General features: G+C 43.3%; 1 protein-coding gene across 7 annotated transcripts; it reads left to right on the top strand.

Annotated features, from left to right (window-relative positions):
* The first annotated feature begins 423 nt into the window (after nt 1-423).
* On the top strand, nt 424-19,938 carry LOC115141535 (mRNA decay activator protein ZFP36L1-like). Of its 7 annotated transcripts, XR_003865378.1 has the most exons (5): nt 435-544; nt 757-848; nt 981-1,048; nt 7,181-7,364; nt 7,539-9,312. XR_003865378.1 is itself a non-coding variant. In XM_029680487.2 (4 exons), the coding sequence occupies exon 4, from the start codon at nt 17,784-17,786 to the stop codon at nt 18,762-18,764; it is 981 nt and encodes a 326-aa protein (XP_029536347.1). In that variant the 5' UTR covers nt 424-548; nt 757-848; nt 981-1,048; nt 17,640-17,783; the 3' UTR covers nt 18,765-19,938. The 7 variants fall into 7 exon arrangements, 5 of the variants coding, with proteins under 5 accessions (XP_029536347.1, XP_029536346.1, XP_029536344.1 ...); XM_029680487.2 differs by lacking the exons at nt 7,181-7,364; nt 7,539-9,312 and adding an exon at nt 17,640-19,938 and having other exon boundaries at nt 424-548; XM_029680486.2 differs by lacking the exons at nt 7,181-7,364; nt 7,539-9,312 and adding an exon at nt 17,643-19,938 and having other exon boundaries at nt 431-544.
* Nucleotides 19,939-21,487: the final 1,549 nt, after the last annotated feature.

Raw genomic sequence — 21,487 nt, 5'->3', positions numbered from 1 at the left:
CCTTTTTCAGACTCAGATATTCCAAGATCTCCAAACTGTTTTGTATATTTTTTTATCATAGCATTGAAGCGGTAACAAAAGGTAGCCTAAAACGAGAAGATATTCAACCAAACATAAATTGTTTATTTTTACGTTTTGTGAAAATGTGAATTAGAGAGTGAAACATTTGCGTTAGAGAATTAAACCTGTCAATTTAAAAGGAAATGCATTGAGATTATGTGACACTTAAAATATGAATTTGAGAATTTCACATGAATTTGGAAGGGTGTGAGCTGGATGAAGAAAATAACTGTTTGCATTGTTGTCCTAGCTGGTGACTATATTAATAAATTAAGAGTTTCTGATCATTTTTTCTTCTGAATTTAATACTAAATAAAAATGTTTAGTCTTTTCACTTGTTATCAGTCATCCAAACCAACTATTTGTGTCCTTCGACACGCCTAAGCAAAGTTGTGCCTCCTTCGCAGTTTCCGTAATCAGGAAGTAACGCTTTGTTTACATCGCGGGCAAGTTAGGGGAAAATACCTCAAACCAGAGCTGTACAGTAGGTATTTTGTTGGATTTACATGCGTTACCAATATATGATCATATTGATTGCACATAGATAGCAAATGAGTTTGTAACTTAGAAGAAAGCATTGCCCGCAGTATCGAGCACTAATTTAGCTAACGTTAGCTACAGTAGCTGGATGTTGTCCCCCAATGTACCAGGATCCTTGCCTAGGTTTTTGTATTAAGAGTAACATTTTAATTTCAGACATGGCCGACGACGTACTCTTTGCGTTCCTACACCTAGAGATGGTGTCCCATATTTACAAAGACCAAGCCTCAAGAGGGGAAATGGACAAGGTAACGTTAGGTTAAGCTCGTAACGTCACACATGACATCCACCCGACATACACATCAACAATTGTTTGAAAGATTGGTCATCATCAAACGGTGTGTTTGTCACATCGAACTATTAATGTTTTCTTTCCACAGGATAGCGCCTCGTGTGTGTTCACTCTGGAAGGCATGGACTTCAGAGTAGGACACGGGCTTAGAGAAAGGTAGGACAACAGTTTTCACTATTGCATATGCCCAGTTGTACTGTATTTCAGTTTGACCTAAGTTCCACCTTTAAGTACTTTAGTATGAGTTTACCTGACTGAAATGTTGTTACCTAAATGGCATGCTCAATATACAGCACCAGTCAACAGTTGGAACACACCTACTCATTCCAGGGTTTTTCTTTATTTTTGCTGTTTTCTACCTTGCAGAATAATAGTGAAGACATCAAAACTATGAAATAACACACATGGAATCATGTAGTAACCAAAAAAGTGATTTTCATATTTATCCCATGTCGTTTCATTGGCTCTTTGTTGACTGTATATATAAAGCAACAACACATAGTTGTGGGCAAAACAATTGTTGCCACTAGAGGGTAGTCTCTGCAAAATACTCTTCTGACAGCAAGCAGGTGAATTGTGTCAGTGCATTTTCCTTTGAAAAGAGAGCCCAGTTGAACATTATAGCAGTGATATCCAGCTCTCAAGTTGACTCTGTTATTATCTTGGGATATGATCTGTCTGCCCTACCCTGCATCAAAAGCAATACATTTAAGACCTGGATTGAAGATGATGTTTGTACAAAATGATACTTTAAAGGGACACTCTGCAGTTGCTACATTTTTGTACTTGTGAATGATATGTACCTATTGATTATTTAAGAGTATAATTTATAAATGCCTCAGCACAGTTCAACTGTTGTACCCCTTACAGAACCCCAAATACAAGATTTTTTTACCCCAATGTTTGTAAATAAAGTAAATGTAAACAAACACTATATAGCCTTAATTTGGTTAAAACTATAATTTGGTATGGTCAGTCCTTGCATCCATAGCTTTATCTATGATTTTCAGAGTGGTTCCATTTCTCCAGCCCATCCCTCAGCTTTTTACCAAAACGGGCTGAGAGTACACTTTGTTATTATTACAACTACTGATTGCCGCTTTAAAACACTGTTTGATCTAGTTTGGTACTTCCTGAAAACAGGAAGTTACCTCATCTCTTACTGTTCCATGAGAATGTTTTATGGATTGAAATGCATAATTCTGTTCTGTTTACGATCAGTGCCTCAGGCTCTAGAAAGGCTCTGTGTTCAGCTTTCAACATTTCAAAGGGAGAGCCACCTACAGCCAAAACCTCTGTTTTGTATGAAATTGTGCTTACATTTCTTTGGGCAAGTCAGTATAGAAAAATTATGATTTACAATGACGGCCTACCCCGGCCAAACCCTAACCCAGACGACGCTAGGCCAATTGTACGCTGCTATATGGGACGCCCAATCACGGCCGGTTGCGATACAGCATGGAATCGAACCAGAGTCTGTAGTGGCGCCTCTAGCACTGAGATGCAGTGCCTTAGAACACTGCGCCACTCGGGAGCCCCAACAGGACATGATTGATCTATTTGGCACAAAACTTTGTGATGGTCAAAATGGCATATTGTTAAATACAGATCAACAGAATTAGCCTAGGTTAGATAAATCTTCTTCTAGTTTTTTACTTGTCCGGGGACTTTTAAGAGGAAGGAGGATGTATGTAGGCTATGTGACTGGGGTGTGTCCCAAATATCCATTCCCTTGTGATCTTGGCTTCATTCGTTTTGACATCAAGCAGAATATTTTACAGTACAAAGCCATTAAATATTCAACATGGAAACCTCTCCCTACCTCTGATGATAGATTTTATACCCTTTTCAAAGACCCTGTCCTCTTCCTGATTTTGACATATCAGTCAAGTCAGGTTTATTAGTGCTCTCTTAAAACCAGCTTTATTAGACTGACACATCTGTTATGTAATTCTCTGTAAGATTTTGGCTTTGGTTCACATTACTTGGAAATGTCTTGCCTTGCCCTTTTTAAGGAAAGGCATTCTTAGGATAAAGGGATTTGTCAGTACCTCCAAAACCAAAACTTGTATTGCTCCCCTCAACATAGCCAAAGGTCGATCATTCCTTCACCTTAACGCGTCTTAAATCGCCGTATCCAAGCACATAGTTCACCGGCGCCTTCGCTTAAACGCCTGTTTTTCCCCTTTGATGGAAAGAAACAAATACAGAATGCTTTGGCTTTAAACTAAGATGCACAAAGGAGAACGTAGGGCAAGACTACCCGGGGTGAGCCATTCACCGGCTCTCTTTGTGGAGAACTTTTACTTTGCCACAGGGAGAGGTAAATAAATGCTCTGAGCCAGATCTCCAGCTGTCTCACTTCTCCTTTCTAAAGCCATAAAAAGAGAGAGGCTGGAGCGAGGCGGTGTCTACTCCTCCATTCTAAAGCAGAGAATTAACTATGGCCAACTTCAAACGCCCCGCCTGGTCTGAATGTATGTTCAAGTCAACATCCTCCACAGTTCCACCTCTTCATTTCTTGTCCTTCCATTCCTTTATTTTCCTTCTGATGCAGTTCTCTGTTTTAATTTTTTTTTTTTTTTGGGGGGGGGGGGGGGGGGGTTCTTCCCTCAAATGTTTTTAAAATTTTCTTCCTGTGTTGTGTACTGTTTCTGTTTTATATTTCTACCATATAGAGTTGGTTGTAGTGAATGTATTTCTGATTATTATTTTTTTCCAGGAAACTGGTTCAAAGACCTATGCAATTTGTTTTACTACCATGGATGTTGTACTATGCGTACCTGTACTTTAATAGCTGTTATGGTCTTTAATTGTATGTTTTTTTCCCCCTCCAAATAAAGATCATTTTTTTAAACTCTTCAATATATTCATCATGCCCACTGTGAAAGAAGTGGCACACTGTCTTGTGATGTAGAAGTTAGACTGATTCAACATGCAGAAAGCTAGGAGGCTGGCAGTGAGCCGAGTGTAATACACAGTGACCCTCCATTGTCCGTATGGCATTGTAATATTTTCAGAATTAACTTCTGTAATGTTTGCAACACTGATACCGAACTCTTCTTTTCTGACCATGAAAGGGAGTCCTGAGAGAAGTGAAAGGAAAACATAAAAAAGAAAGGAAAATTATATGAATTGCAAAAAAAAAATAAAAAATTAAAACATTGCGCGTGCCGTAACATTTACACAAGTCAGAGGGACAGAGACGATCTGCTTGACAGCATAAGGATCCTCTTCTCCAAACTCTAGTAAAATGGTCTCTGTCTCCAGAGCTTGATTGTGCTGGAGCAGTGAGCTTGTGGATAAGAGTGGGCAGGGAGCCAGCTGCTGCCCTGCATAGTGCTGGATGGCGTTCCCAGGCCTTCCCTGCATCACAATGTAATCAATAAAGTTACAAGAGGGGAAAAGGGGACTCTTTGGTTGTCCCACCACCCCTCCTGCATTCCCCCCCCCCCCCCCCCCCCCCCAGACCGTGGAAAACACTCTCCTCATCATTCTCCTTTTCTCCTTCCTTTCTCCTCCCCCTCCTTCATCAGTAACCTCTTCACACACACACACACACTCATTTATCGTTCGAATTTGGATGATTTAATCTAAGTATGGGAACCAGAGCCCTGAAACCCGTCTGCAGCTGGGGAGTGAATGAGTGAACAACGTACTTCTGACACAAAAGCAGCCCCCCTTCCTACACCCACTGCCCCATAGCTGCAGGCTTTACTGATTTGTGCTGCCGTCACAAGTTCTCTCAAGATTCCACTCTTTGCTCAAGGCAAAAGAGAGATGCAGAGAATACTTTTTTGTTGTTGATGCTCATAGCTATGTTATTACACATCTCTCTGAATTCAGTGTATTTGTGTCTAATGATATTTCTTAGATTTTCTCTTCCAGTCACTATACTGACAGTAAAACAAGATGAGTTGCATATTGATTCAATGAATCAACTAAATATTTAACAAATACTCATATCAAAATGTTGAAAGCTACATCAGAGAGGCTAATTTTGCAAGAGTAGTTTACGGTATGCAGAAAGATTTCTGTTCTTCAAACAGCTTAACTGTGTTATCCTGTTTGCAGCGTAGAGGGTTATATAACCCACATCACTGCTCCAGGTTTACCTCAAACTGTTTGACATTTGCGCTCTCCAAATTACTTTCCACCCATTGTTTCTCCAATAAATCATCCAGAAGGTTGGAATGAGGGAATTGGGTGGTGGGTGAGTATGGGGTCCATATCTCCAGGAGAGTAACAATAACTTTTAATTTACCACTCTTTCCTCAAAAGGGAAGATATGACCATTTCTTTGTGGGTGAGAGAGGAAATCTGGCTACAATACCAGGACGTCTGGGGGACTTTTTTCTCTTTTGCCGTTTGTGAAAGGATTTACAATTTTAGTTTTTTGTACGAGCTTGTGGCTAATCACTTCCCCCAGATAAAGCCCATCTCTTAATTAATAGACAGGCAGAGACCATAGGAGGTTATCAAGGGGATAGGAAGGCAGGTCTTAGAGGGGGGTGGTTACCTGAGAAAAGCTTCGGAAAAGATTGTGTGGGCTGGGGTTAGTGTGGCAGTTCACAAATCAAATGGTTCTGTTGCCGTTGCAAAAACCTGCCCAGTCAAAGCCTGTGTTGTCAGACATCACTTCAGGCTATTCAAATGGGTAGATTGGTCTGTAGATTATTTGGGAATTACATTGCTAAATTCAGTTAAAACAGTATTAACCAATCCCAACACTGATTTCCCCCCCCACAACAAATCTTTATCACCTGATGCATTTTGGGCCAACCAGTCACATGTAGGCTACTAAACCGACTCAAGCTAATGAGATTGTTTTGCCTTTACACAAGCTGAAAAGCTAATCGTGCCACTGCTAGGAATTGACAGAAAAGAGTTGTTTAGAATGACATTGTTTTCCTGGATCTTAGCTCTCGCACTATAAAGTTGTAGTCTTCGTCGTCATGAGCCACACGGGTTTGTTTACGTTGAACTGGGGTGGGGTCGCGTTAGAATCCCCCGGATTAAAGAGCACCTTTCTTTCAAATAAACTTTATAAGCGCCACTTTCTCAACTCCCGGACTGCAGTCACACACACACACACACCCTCCCTGACCTGACTCCGGTGCCAAGGTAATGCAGGCAGACCTTGTGGGTTTTGGGTTTCACAGAGCTCAGGGCTAACTTAATGGATTGTTTGGACAAATCAGACACTTTCCTTTGTCACACTTGTTTTTGTCCTTCAGGAAGACAATGCCCCAAATGCCAATGGCTAAGAAAGCTATGTCCAACTGGTATTTCATTAGAATGCCCATTTGGAACCTTCACAATTAGTTTAGCCTGCATGTATGCTGTGCTGTTGGGGAGGGATGTCTCAAAGCATTTGCAATGGTGACTTTTGAGGTTTGCCATTACTGGCTTCGAGGAGGCTATGTCGTTAACTGTTCGTGACACACAAAGGCTGATAACAAAACAAACGGTCTACTTCACCTTTCCCCACCACAACCTAATAAATTGTCTAATCCTTGGGACCAAATCTATTTACTATACCTACATTACTTGATATAACATTCATTAAAGCTCTTAGTGGTTGAGAGTAAATTAACAGCTACCTGGACTTTCTGCTTTTCATCCTCTACCTACTTGTCAACACGAATTGAATGTGAGATTGTGTTGTACGTGTACATAGCACTTTAATCAATCACCTCACCAAACCTACATGTACATATTACCTCAATCAATCGCCCCAACTACCTCGTACCCCAGTACACTGACTCGGTACCGGTACTCCTTGTATATGGGGCGGCAGGTAGCCTAGTGGTTAGAGCGTTGGACTAGTAACCGAAAGGTTGCAAGATCAGATCCCTAGCTGACGAGGTAAAAATCTGGCGTTCTGCCCCTGAACAAGGCAGTTTAACCCACTGTTCCTAGGCTTTCATTGAAAATAAGAATTTGTTCTTAACTGACTTGCCTGGTTAAATAAATAGGCTCGTTATTTTATTGGGTCACTTTTCTTATCTATTTGTTAATTATTTATTTTTTTAACTGCGTCGCAGGGAAAGGGCTCGTAAGTAAGCATTTCATGGGAAAGTCTACACTTGCTGTATTCAGCACGTGAAAAATACAATTTGATTTGAAGTACTGTTAGTGTAATAGAATGTACAGAATGTATAGTATACTATATCTGGCCTCAGTGTGTCTGCAGCTTGAAAACATTCTATAGTGTCTTGTTAAATTCTCATTCTATTTGTTGCCTAACTTGCCAGCTCTGACCTACAGTATATTGATTTTCCACAGGCCATAGTCACCATGGTTCACTGCGACAGGCCCTCCCCTCACCAGAGTACTCACTGCGTCATGAGGGCTATGGGGGCACATGCTGCCCTCGGGATCAAACCTTTAGGCGGACAGATTAAAAAGGAGAGTTTGGGTGGTTCTGCCCTCTCACCTTCCAAACCAGCTCATCATGGTAGAAATGCAGGTGTGTGGGCTTGCTCAACCTTTAAAATCAACAGTTTGATTTAAATCACGAGAATAAATATTTGTGTAAAACCACCAAATATGTCATTTTTTCTCTCTCTGCCTCATACAAAGTTATCGCAGGGCTGTATGCATTTCATTTGCTTCAACATTGTCATTTGTGTTTTGTTTGCAGAGCAGCACAACAGACACCTTCCCTGTCTCTTCTCATCTCAGAACTGACACAGTCCTCAGTAGAAAGCCACATCCCCTAAACCCATAGAAGAGTTACTCTTGCTTATCCTTCAATGTTTACCTAATGAAATGTCGTGTCAGTGGTAATCCGGGCATTCGTGGCCAGTCGACCCCCATCGTGTCCTTCACAGCTGTCTCACCCTATGTCATCGCTGCTGGGATCCAATGGGCTACCCCCCAACAATAATGACCCCTTTGTCCAACCCCTTTACCTCCTCCTCTACCCCAACCCTCCCACCTCCACCCATTTGGCCTCTCCCCGGTCACAGAGCATTTGTTTGCCTGTCTTTGGCTCTAATGGATGCCTTTTTGCCTTCCATCTCTCTCCATGACTGGCCTTGTACCTTTGCCCCTTTGTGCGGGAGCACCACAGCACTTTTTTTGTGTTTAATTGAATCAACAAGATTGCTGTTTAAAGGAACGGAATGGCAGGGTGGGGGAAGTCCAAGGGTGGGGAAGAGGCCACCTGTGCGGTACCTGCTGAGCATGCCTGATGGGTGTCAGGGCCTCTGCGTTGGGCTAAATTAAGCCTGTGTGTATTTTGCTAACTCTAATGGGACCCAGATGGATAGAGGAGGCTGACTGTTTTTCTAGTGTAGGGTGAGCAAGGAGAAAGATCCACTGGTGAACTCATTACCATGACCCGAGTGAGTTTTTTTTCCCCTTTCTGGCCACACTGATTAATCCTGGGTTATGAAGGTAAACATAGAAAATATGTGACCGAATTACGATCTGTGTTTGTCATTAGGAGTAATTGAGGATAGAATACAATCGAACAATCTGTTTTTGAGTGTTAATGGAAAGTTTGAACAACTATTGACTTTCCTTTGTGAAAGCAATATTAGAACCCTTCAGTAGCAACACTTCACATTATGCTTTGGGAAATTAAGCATATCATGACATACTCACCAACATGAAGCAACATGAAATTTGTCCAACAATACGTGCGGCTCCTATAAAAATATTTTTTCCCATAGGGTCGGCCTTGCTTGGCTTTAACAGTGAGGGGATACGGAACCAAACAACAATCTCAACAACCGTAGGCCAATAAAGCAACCTAAAACAAACATCGACTCAAACAGACACGGCTGAGAGGCCATAAAACCATGATTTTCATGAAGGCCTGGCAGAAACCTGGAAATTGGGAAATGGTTAGCCAGCTAGCGGCCTGTTGATGCCTAATCATCTCAACATGTTCTGACCCAGAGCCCATCTGCCTTACCTCTGCCTGGGGGGTGGCTGGAGGTTTGGGTGGAGCGCACACCTCCCCCTCCACCACCTCCCTCCTCCCCATCCGCCTCTCTCTCCATACCCTCAGGATTCACAAATCAGCCCAGTAACCAGATTATTTGTCAAGTGGCCTTAAGGAGGAACAAACAACAGAGCCTAAAGAGAGGGTGAGGTGTGGGACTGTTTTAGATTTTGGAGTTGTTCAAATGGTGACCTACGTAGTGCTGGGGGTAGAGCAACACAGGATTGTGGGGGAGGGGATCTGTCTCTTTTTCTAAGCATCCCCTCAGCCATACATTTTGTATATGGGCTTTTTTAGAAATTGTTATTGCGGGAAAGTAATGCTGACGGAATACAAAACTGTGGTGCTCTGCGGAAAAGTGCTGAAATACTAACAAGGAAATTCCCTCGGTCTGAGATGCAGATAAAGAAATATAACTCACTCTGTCTCTCTCACTAATTACTATAATAAATGGTCAAACGTCTTTATGAAAGAACAGTTTGTGTTCTCTCATGGCAGTGTGACATCTGATTCCTGCCCCAGCCCCCATGTGATTGTACCGATAACAGGGAACTCTGAAATGTCATATCACTCTAACCTGGGTTTCTCCCCCATCCATTTCCACTCTGAACCAGCCATTTTGCTCCCCCGTGGAAGGACATTATATTCCAAAACAATACCAAGCACTAAGAGGTAGTTTTAGAAAAGCTTTACAATTGGGAGCGATGGGTGATGGGAAACGCACAAAAATGGTGTCCCTGCCGTTTAGGATTAACTTGCATATCTATATCTCATACATTCCATCGGTACATCCGGCATTCTTTCCGGTTGACTGGCAGTATTCCATTTCAGGACTCATACTAATACCTTATCACAACGGAAATTGATGAACATTTTATGGTAAACAAATCTTTGTAAACCATCTAATCCGTTTGATTATATTCCTACAAAAAAAGAGAGGAAAAATCCAAGATGCCCAACTAGCTACTTTTACACAAAAAAAAAACGGCATTTCATTTGATACAACCCCATTTCCTTCAGAGGTGAATACAGGTAACTGCCAAAACAAAGGAAAACCAAACATAAAATGTCTTAATAGGGCTTTAGGCCACCGTGGGTCGCCAGAACAGCTTCAATGCACCTTGGCATAGATTCTACAAGTGTCTGGAACTCTACTGGAGGGATGTGACGCCATTCTCCAACAAGAAATGACATCACTTGTTATTTTGTTGATGGTGGTGGAAAACGGTGTCTCAGGCGCCGCTCCAGAATCTCCCATAGGTGTCCAATTGGGTTGAGATCTGGTGACTAAACTGACACACACGCACCCTTTAACCCCACTATGCTTCTTTGAGACCCCTCTTTCAAAGTCTCTGACATTTTTTCTTCTAGCCATGGAAGCCAAAATAATGGGCAACTGGGCATTTTTATGCATGACCCTAAGCATGATGGGATGTTAATTGCACCTCTCTGATTCAGAGGGGTTGGGTTAAATGCGGAAGACACATTTCGGTTGAATGCATATCAGTTGTGCATCTGACTAGGTACCAGGTACCCCCTTTCCCTAATTGACTCGGGAACCACACCTGTGTGGAAGCACCTGCTTTCAATATACTTTGCATCCCTCATTTACTCGAAATGTTTCCTTTATTTTGACAGTTCCCTGTACATTTAGATTCATTAACAACTTTTGTTCTATACCATTTCTTTACAATTCTATACCATCTATTTCCCTCATTGAGCATGAGCCTCAGCACGGTACTGTAAGCTGGATTATTTCCTTTAGAAGAGAAGCCCCTCTACAGAGCAGTGGTGGTGGAGGTGGACTCTTTGTTCACGTGACGGATAATCACAATCACTGTGCTCAGGCATGCACAGCCAGTCGCTCCTCAGCCGGCAGGCCAGCCCTAATTAGAGCAAGCCCTAAAGTTTGTTATGATTGGACGGCCGTGGTGAAAGGGAAGGAGCGGGAGACTGAAAGAGAGGGGGAGGGGGCTTGTTCACTGCGAGCAGATGTTCAGCAGCGTCCAAATAACTCCCGGGGCCTTCAGAAAATCCCTCACCGGCATAGCTGTGCAGCACCCTCAAGCCTCGTTCAATGGGGTTTTGTACAGCAGGACGTGTTTAAAAAAAAAACATTTCTCTCCCTCCCTCCACCCCTTCCTCCCCTCTCCCATCTCCCATTATGCACCCACATTTCCATGCTTTTGAATGGCCATTAAAGAGTGGCCATAAAGGGGGCCAGCAGGGGCAGCCTTTGAAAGCGTATCTGCCTGATGTGAGGTAAGATAGGGCCCCCGGCGGGGAGCGGGACAGAGCGGACGGCGTGTGGAACACAAGGGCCTTCCTGTGGGTTCAGCGCTGGAAAATAGAAAACAGGCCCTCTGAGAAATGAAGAAAAGCACTGTCTTCCCTCTCATATACAAAGATTAAAAAGAAAAGATTTTTCCACTCTCACTCTACCTCCATTCTCCCATGAGTAAGGGTTTTGTGGCTAGGTTGTTGCAGCTGGTGTATGTGAACATATTAAAGCCAAGGCTCAAATGATATACTGACTCCTCACGAGTAAATTAAAATGTCCACAAAAATGAAGAGGTCAGGTCAGTATTGTCACTAAATGATTTTCAGTGATCTAAAAAGCATCACTTGATTAAAACGTTGCTCTAAATGCTCTGAAATCATACTCTATTAGATATTTATACATTTTCCTGCCATTACTGCAGATTGTGTGTTTGTTCCAATGCATTGTGGGAAAGTGTTTCATGCCCTTTCTGGTCCTTTTGCTATACTAGGCCTTTAACAACCGAGCTGACCCCTTGGATCGAGTTGCCAAGTACATGCCATTTGGACCCCTCACCATGACCTGCCATTCCCTAATGCTCTTTCAAAAACTCCACTTTTGTGAAGAGAGCATGCTGAGTAGTTTAAGGCCCAAATGCCTCATGTGGTTTTGCAATTATATCTGGCTAAACAAATCCAGTGAGAAGGACCATCAGAAATCAATCTTCCTCCATCCTCCCTTGTGCTTTATCTCATTGCCTGCACTGGATGGCACATCCTCTAACAACAAACCAGAGTGATTCTTGATAACTCATCCATAACCCCTGGGCAAACTTTGGAGTATTGCCAAACGTTCATTATCTTGTATATGGTTGTGGTTTTCTGGAGACCCGATCTGTCGGTCGAGCCGTTTGTTTGTGTCGGGGTAACCAGACTCCTCTCTGCTCCAGGGCTGGGGCTGATTAAAGTACACCCACCCCCCCACCACCACCACCCTCCCACCCACCCATATCCCCTCAGCCTGTTCAGTGTCATACACTCTCATGCTCCCAAACATAGACACCAACACACACCAACACCTTGGCAAGAGAGGTTGTGGTGGGGAGGGTTTTTACCTGTCATTCTGTCCTGACAGAGTGAATACCTCCCCTCAGGATGAGAGGTTGTTTTGGCTTGTCTTAAGTAGAGGTGTATCACCTGCTATTGGCATCCCCTCAGGATCTCTCTGGCAGTTAACACTATCCACGGTTAACGGTGCGCACTACTCTCTTACAGAAGAATATAGGTCTTTAGACACACCGCTAACATTTACAATCCATAAAATACTACAGTTGGTTATCATCAAATCTTTGGCATAGCCATTTACAGTATTTTTACCCAATCCGACATAGAAACCACTGTTCACTCACAGCATTATGCTACAGTATTTTAACTATCGCTTTGGCTACCTGAGCACAAGCTGGCTCTCCGGTGTTCAGGCACCGATGTATGGTGTCAAACAGTGGACATCAGTGTGTTCATCACCTGCAAATGAAATCACAACAGATTTGCATTGGAGAGGACAAACAAACGGGGCGACCCGCTGTCACCGGGCTGTGTGCAAATGGCCCAGAGCCGAAGATCATGGGAGCTAGCCTGAAAGAGTAGGCTACAGGTGGTACGCCTCTGATTCCAGGCCCAGACTGTTGTTGTTTGTCTCATTAGCAATGAAGTAGGACTACGACTTGAAATAGGCCTCACAGAACAATATGAAGGAGACGCATCAAAAGGCCTAGGGACGCACTAGATAGAGCTGCCAGAGTATAGAACTGGTTGAGGGACTGTTATGTCCAACATACTTGGTACAGAATATTCAAGATTTCCAGAAACATACTTAAGTAATAAGGCCCGAGGGGGTATGGTATATGGCCAATATACCACGGCTAAGGGCTGTTCTTAGGCACGACGCACCGCAGAGTGGTGTATTGGCTATCTACTATACCCCCTCAGGCCTTATTGCATAAGTATGTTCCTGGAAATCTTGAATATTCTGTACCAATTAAGTTGGACATGACAGTCCCTCAGTCAATATACCACGACTAAGGGCTGTATCCAGGCACTCCGTGGTGCGTTGTGCGTAAGAACAGCCCTTAGCCATGGTATATTGGCTATATACCAGAAATCCCAGAGGTGCCTTTTTTCTATTATAAACTGGTTAACAACATAATTACAACAGTAAACAAGTAGCTTTGCGTCATACCTGTGATATATTTAAGCAATAAGGACCGAGGGGTTGTGGTATATGGTCAATACACCACAGCTAAGGGCTGTTCTTAAGCACGATGCAATGTGGAGTGCCTAGATATAGCCTTTAGCCGTAGTATATTGCTGTGGTATAACATGGCTTTCAGCCAATCAGCATTCAGGGTTCGAACCACCCAGTTTATAATGTCTGATATACCACGGCTGTCAGCCAATCAGCATCCATGACCCAAACTTCCCAGTTTATAAAGAGAAAAAAAACCTGGCCATTTTGCATCACAACTGTGGAAATTATTTTTAGAGTAGATGAATCATGTGTATTGGTGGGTATTACACTTGAAATATTTTATTTAACCTTTATCTAACTAGGCAAGTCAGTGAAGAACACGTTCTTATTTACAATGACGGCCAAACCCTAATCACATCCCACAGGTATGCTCTCTCACACACACACACACAAACACACACACACCACCATCACTCAGGAGAAGAGTTTTGGGACTGGGCTCTTCAGTGCCTCCTGACACTCTTCCCCCTAAACAATCACACCATACCCCTCCCCCAGTCCCTTCCAGTCAAACCACTCCCCTTCACATCTTCAATGGGGGAGGAAGGCATTGTTAGCCCAAAAACATCTTACTCATTATGCACTAAAGCCATATTAACCAAGCTGACCTAAAAGAGGCAAGGATGCACATCCACCTCTTCTCCCGGCCTTCTCTTCCTAGCCACACAAAACTCACCCACTCCCCCTGCTTTTGGACAACATTGCATCAAACATAGAAGCCCTTAATGCTCCGCTTAAACTCACAGATTGATGTTTACCACACTCGAATGGTCTTTAGACCAGACGGTTTGGAGGTCTTGTCTGTGAGGTGTTTTCATTTGTCATGGTCCACATAATCTATTCGACAGCTAGCACAGTGGTCAGGGCTGTTCCCTTAAGCCCTATGTTTTTCGGTCCTCTTTTAATGGAAACCAGAGTCATGGGTTATTTCACTGTGATTATAGAACAGCAACTTCATTTTTGAACGGTTAAAATATTGCAGAATCACAATTTTCTTCCATTTCCTATTCTTTGCATTTGGCTCCAGAATTTGAAAACAGTCGTTCTTCTTCGTCTTACCAGGGCACATCACAATAGACATTGATAACGTACCAAAAATCTTTAATAACACTTTAATAAAGCATTACATTAAATTATTGTAATGAGGCTTAATTTCTTAATTGTTGTGACATTCATTTTTGGTTTTCTTTCAAGTTGTTTTTACAATTGATACTGGGGGTGGGGGGGGTGGATAGAGGAGCCTGTTTTGAACTCTGCTATAGTTTCATTCATCTCACAAAGAGGACCTTTGATTAAAATGTGCTGCTGTTTCGAGAGGGCACAAACCATTGAGCTTTGGGCATAACCAAAACAAAGCTTTTCTTTCGGCATTGTCCTGTGCTCAAGTTATGTTACTGAAAGACCTTAAGTGCATGGACATAAGACCTAAGTCAGCTTGTTCTCAAGTGCCTTTGTGTCTCCAAAAGCCCCTTTGGCCTAACTTAACCCTCTGTCTACCCCCTATTCCTCCTCCTCAAGTCTGTTCTCCTTTCCCTCAACAAGGTGCGATGCTCAGTATAGCAAAAGGGGACCATAATGTGAACTAACAAGTTGTCACTGACTACATACTAAGAGAGATTGGGACAATGGGATAAGACTGCAATTGATAGGATCCTGCAACAGTTTCTTAGTGTTGAACATCCAAGATCATATACTCTATGTCTGCCAAACATCCCCGGGACCATCTCCACTCACGCTGCGTCTGGTAGGTTTTTAGTCTGCCGTCCCTGACCGCGCTACCTCTAAACCAACGTCCCCAATGCTGGCTGCACCCAATGTGTGACTACGTCACCCCTGCCTGCCTTCCGTCACCTCCAGGCATCATTGGCTTTAATGTCTGTATCTCTGGCCTGGGGGTGAAAACATTCAACACCTTCCACCTCTGAAATCAAAGGCCTTTCTCCAGGAGGCCTGTCGTCTCTGTATGTTTGAGCTCCAGTGGCTGATGCTACTGGTGGGCTCTGCCTGGTCTAGCCAGCACTCGTTTATCTGACCAGGACCATAACTCCCCCGTGATCATGACATCAAGGTACTTCAAGATCCTCCTCCATATGGACACACACTCACAACGGGTTTGATGTTTTAATTGGGTGAGCCTTGAGGATGAAACTATATATTGATGTGTAGTATGAGATTTCCACAAGTTAATCATGTGGGCTACAGACTCCACAGGTGAGAAGGTTTGTGACTATAGCATGGGCTCCTGAGTGGCGCAGGGGTCTAAGGCACTGCATCTCAGTGCAAGAGGCGTCACTAAAGTCCCTGGTTTGTATCCAGGCTGTATCACATCCGGCCGTGATTGGGAGTTTCATAGGGCGGTGCACAATTGGCCCAGCGTCCCAGCGTCGTCCAGGTTTGGCCGGGGTAGGCTGTCATTTTAAATAAGAATTTGTTCTTAACTGACTTGCCTAGTTAAACAACGGTTTAAAAAGCATTGCCATGCTGGCCAATGTGGCCGTGCATTTGAATGAGCATGTTATGGACACAACTTAGTGTTTGGATTCATTACATGTGTTCTTGGATGGTATGCAGAATGCTGATATTTTACATGAGTTTCTGCTGCTCATTGCAATGCACTGACATTGGTTTGAATTGCTACATTGCTATTGCATCCTATCATCTGCTCATTGATATTTATGTGAGGAGAAAAGCGCACCAACTTCATCATCTTGTCCAATTCGACCGTGAATAATGATGTGCTTGTGGCTTCTGGCTTCATCAAACTGCAACATATATCTGGCGTCTTTTGAGAAACGTATTCACTCAAAACCAAAATGGATTGTACGGGAGAAATGTTATGTTGTCCAATATTGATGTTCATCAAAATGTTATTTGTTGTTGTGATATGCTGTTTTGCCTGACTGGTATGCATCCAACTACTCGGCTGCACCGTGGGCCATACAGAGCGATAAGAGTTGGTGCGGGGGTGTGGCTATCGTATACAGTGTAGAGTTAAAACCACACGTGGACCAACACACGATTTGCAGTTCGTACAGGAAACTTTGAAAAGTTTGACAACTGGAGCTATCATACTTCCCCGTGTGTCCACGATGGAACCACATCTCAAGAAAATGCCATACGCGCTTAATACATTTCTTGATTTGGAAGAGGTTATGTGCAAGGTAATTTTGATGATTTTTATACCATTAAAAATAGCTACTTAGTTAGCAAGTCTATGTTGCACAAATCAACGGATGCCTTTTAAATTCTCAAAATCCTGCATTCTATATCCATAGTTTTGCTATATACCTAATTAGTTCAATTTGCCAACCAGTCGATTTCGAATGCATACCGGTAGTGAGTGAATTTGCAATGCTGCATTTTGGAACTGCAATATGTAGCCATTTGTTTTAATTTTGCAAGTGCAGTCCTCAGCTAGTGGTGTGGTACCTTTTTGGGTTCGTGATATCATGTTAGCTAGCTATGTTAGACGCAAATTGTCTGCCATATTTTCTAACATAATCTATGCATATAGTCGTGCAACTGCTAGTGACGCTGAGAAATTGCATCTTGTCGTTAATTGACGTGCGTTAAGAACTTGTTTCACTAGAAATGACTCAAACTATTGTTGGTTAACACTAGCTCGATTGCTCTTCAACTAAACATTCGTTTCCAACAGTGCCGATTTTATCCATGTGTAGATTAACCAACGTGCATTTCAACGACTTTTTGTGCGCGCTTCAAAATGGTATTAGCTAGCTATAGTAACGATATTCTGCTAACTTGCTAACTGAATCCAAGCAACTAGCTAGAGGTAATAGCAAAACTGAGAAGTTGCATTAGCTAAAGTCACCCACAGTAGCCTTTCTTGCACATTTAACAATTGGCCATTTGCGAAGTAAATCTTACAGCACCTAACTAGATGGTCGACTGAGTTGAACTATGCTGTTTCTGTGGGCATTTGAAAGTATAATCCTTGCAAAGTTTATCATGCTCATGTTAGGCCTTTGGACAGAATAGAACAGTCTAAGTTGATTGACTGTGCTAAGTTTCCCTTGGTTTTTGCTATTTCCTGTCATTGTTTTTACGTAGAAGTGGGTCCTCCAGATGAAGTTAACATGAGATGCTGTTCTTGGCTTAACATGGTTTGTTGTCTAAAGAAAACTAGTCATCTTTTTGTTTTGAAAATGTAGATGTATGTATAAGTTGTTTTTTTTCTCCCCTTTTTCTTACTGTCTATTCAGCAGCTTCTGAGCCTGGACCTCCGGGACGCATCCAAGCAGTCAACATTCCCAGTGAGACCTGTTGGTTACAATAAGCCCTGGACCCCATGTTCCCTCTCTGCATCTAGCTCTGCCCTCTCTACTCACTCCACAGAAAGTGCAACCATGACCTCCAGCCACTGGGGGCAGAACACAGAGGCCTCACTCCCATCAAGATTGAAGATGTCATTCCGGGCTGAGCGCTCGGTCAGCATGGTGGAGCCCAGCACGTGCACCCTGGGCTGGGCCTCTACAGAGCCTAAACAGCCCCCAGCCTCCCCTACTGGTGGCCCTGTCTCTGGGTCTCCCACCTCCTCACGCTATAAGACTGAACTCTGCCGCACCTTTGCTGAGAGTGGCATCTGTAAGTACGGGGGGAAGTGCCAGTTTGCCCACGGCTTTGATGAGATGCGTGACCTCAACAGACACCCCAGGTACAAGACGGAGCCTTGTCGCACCTTCCACACCATTGGCTTCTGTCCTTACGGCATCCGCTGCCACTTTGTTCATAACAATGAGGACGACCTGGGCCCTGGTCCTGCCAGACCTGGGCCTGGTCCTCAAACCCCCCGAACCAGACGACCCCCTCTACTTAGGCAGAGCTTCAGCTTCGGAGGCTTCCCCTCCGCCCCTCCACAGCCCCTGGAGCACTCCCTCCCCCACCCCTTCCTCCTTGTGCCTTCAGTCTCCCCTCCCACCTCATCTGACATAACCGACCTGCTCTCCCACGCCTTCTCTGAGGTGGGCTGTGTCTTTGAGCCGGCCCATGAACTCCAGTCTCAGTTTCTTCCCTCTCCTGACTCTGGCTGTTCCCTCTGTGGGCTGTCCCCTGTGCCTTCCCAGAACCCCTGTACCTTATCAGAGGGCTGCAGCCTGCAGCAGAGCCAGAGTCCCCCCTGTGGGCCTGCTCTCAGGGCCAGGAGCCTCTCCTATACCTCCCTGTCTGACCACGAGGGTGGGTGTGGCAGCTCAGCCAGCAGCCTCAGTGGGTCTGACTCCTCTGGTCCAGATGGGTCTGGTCGGCGGCTGCCTATCTTCAGCCAGCTCTCAGTGCCTGACGAGGGCTTCAGCAGCGAGTTCTGCAGCGGCACTAGCTTTTTCCTCTAGGTAGGACTTGCGTCTTTTTTTTTTTTAAGAACCATGACTGCATACTATTGTGTACCTAATGTATTTTTATGAGCAGATGCTTGACGCAGAAATGTGCTTCAGTTAAGCTCAAGCGAAATTAAGCTGTACAATTTTGAGGTACAAGTTGACAACAAGGCAAGGTGCCAGAGTTGCATTGCACTGACTATTTTGGAGAGAGAAAAATAGTGTAATCAATGTTATTGCCCCTGGAAGTCCTCCATTCCTGCCACCTGCAGTTGTAAGAAGTGAACCAGTCATGTAAATGACAGTTTGAGAAGCAATTCATGAATCTTAGAATGTTAAAGAAAAAAAAAGCCAAAGACAAGGACACAATGCATCTCTGCCAAGATCGATTTACCCCTATGAATGTTGGGTTGACTATTGTGATATTTGTTTCTTTATTGTACACTGTTCTTCTGACTGGGCTTAAGAAATGGACCTTTCCAAAAACCCACTAGTTTTTTTAAAATGACTTCAGTGCCTGTAAACTTTTACAGTTTATTTTTTATGTTGTGTGGAAACTGCAATTTTCATTGTTAGTTGCAGGAGGACCTTGGAATTTTTTTCTTCTTCTCTATTTTAGATCAAAGCTTAAATTGGTTTCCGAACTTTACTTAGCAAGGTGGCTTGTGAGAATGAATAATTTGTTTTCTCACTTGTTTCTGTAATCTCTGCAAATGTTTGAAGTTGTATGAAGACGTTCTGAAGACGCACCGAGAGTGTGTGGTAGACTCTGCTCGTAATCCCACGATGAGCAGAAAAATACATGTGCATGACAAAGTGATATGATTCAACTGGGTTGCCGTTGGAATCTGTTTCTATTGAGTTGGACCTAAACGGCACCTGGTTCAGTAGATTGAATCGTAGTGTCTTTCTAGAAGTCCTTGGGGAGATCTAATGGTAGATGGTTTGTATCTGAGATGTTTTGGTAGTTGGTTCTGAGAGTGGGTGCTTCTTTTTTTTTCTTTTTTTTTGCATTCCATTGTATTTAAATACCTTTTTGACCAACATGTTTCAAGCTTGTTTAGTGATAATGGAGAATCTTTAGTAAATTAAAGTTTAATTTATTTTAATGTATTTATAGAACTTTTTGAGTTTGTATTAAGTTTAATATATTTTGTTGTACTGGAAATAAACTTTTTTTTAAACATTGTTTAATCTTACAATTAATGTATTTCCTCTGCCTTCAAGGTGGTTGGGGGAATCTGCCCACAATGGTGGCTTCTGTGAAATGCAGCACTACATTTACAAAGACTGAATTTGTCATGGAGCCGTTGTTTTTGCATAATATCGACCAAATTCCCAAATGAACATCAGCCTCTTCAAATTCTGCTGAGTCGCACCAAATAACTTGTGTATAGCACACTGAGAAACTTTTGGTTTGTTTGCCGACAGCATCCTGTCGCGCTAACCTAGTTCTAAAACAGCTACACTGATTTTCTTTGGAACTTCTGTTTCAATGTAAAGCAGCTCAATAGAAACACGACCCACAGATTTATCTGTTGGCTACTGTAACGGGACTACTCTTCTATAGTTAGTCCTTTTGTTATTCAGAGTGTGTGGGGAGTTCTGTGTGTGTGTATAGGGTGGGGGGTGGCCAAGCGGATCAGATTTCATATGGAGATAAGATGGCTTTTGTTTCATCCCTAATCTTTACACCCCTCTGCTCACTCCCTGCATAGCAACAAAACTGAATGCCTTCAGATGACAGCTGACGCCTGGCCAAACCACTGCTGTGCCGTTTGCGGGGCTGCTATTTTTAAAGATGACGACAAGCTAATAGTTGCTCAATGTGAAACGGAGTGACACACAATCTCTTTACTTGAGTTACTCTAGGAGCAGTTAGGCTTCCATCTCCCTTGAGACAATGACTTTAAATGACCATGTTGAATGATATCCAATAAGTGTTCCCCATCTTTAATAGGTTGATCAGTTGCCCTCTATCTCCAGTGAGCTTCATGGGTCATCGCAATGACAAAGAATCGGAGCACAATAAAAAAATATATAAGTCAACCCACAGCACCGTTAGTGGTTCGCGGTTCAGTAATGAGAAACTGATAGTTCATCATTCCCTTGTCAGCGTGACAATGGGATGGGGTGGCTTCCATTGAGGAAGGCGTGGCCGGGAATGGGTTAAAAATGTTGCCTGTTCTCCATTGTTGGACGGGGGATTCTCCCACGTCGAGCCCAGTGAGTTTGTACAAAGACGGGCGCATTCTCACACAGCCGCGGATCATCTGGTGGACGGAGCAGATGGCTACGTTCTCGGGTAACCACGGGTCAAACATATGCTCCTGGATAGAAAGGAATATATTTTAGAGGGAGGGAGGAGAGGTTAATGTGTCCATGCCTCTCAGCACTAGGAAGGGCGAGGGGAAAAGGTCTAAACATGAATTAATACAGAAAGTTTTCCAGTGGCTCACCCCGAAAGGCCTGGTGTATCCTTGTGGATGCTGTTTTTTTTTTTTTTGCTGGGAAAAGTTATTTTTTGTTACTGCTACTTTACTTGTGGTGTTTCATTGCGGAAAAAGCCTCCTTGTCACAATAGCTTGTAACGTTACTTGGCACCCTATTGACGTGCTCAGAAAGTGAGCTGAAACGTCTGTATATTTCCAAGCCATGGAAGCGCTTCACCTGTTATATTTTTAGTCAAGGCTATTTTCCACTGTTCTCAGCATGTCTGTGTTATTTTTAGTGCTGCA

Source organism: Oncorhynchus nerka, linkage group LG14 (genome assembly GCF_034236695.1).
Source record: "Oncorhynchus nerka isolate Pitt River linkage group LG14, Oner_Uvic_2.0, whole genome shotgun sequence".
In the NCBI taxonomy this organism is placed as follows: Eukaryota; Metazoa; Chordata; class Actinopteri; order Salmoniformes; family Salmonidae; genus Oncorhynchus; species Oncorhynchus nerka.
Note: the sequence above shows the minus strand (reverse complement) of the source record. Positions and strands in the feature narration are given on the sequence as shown.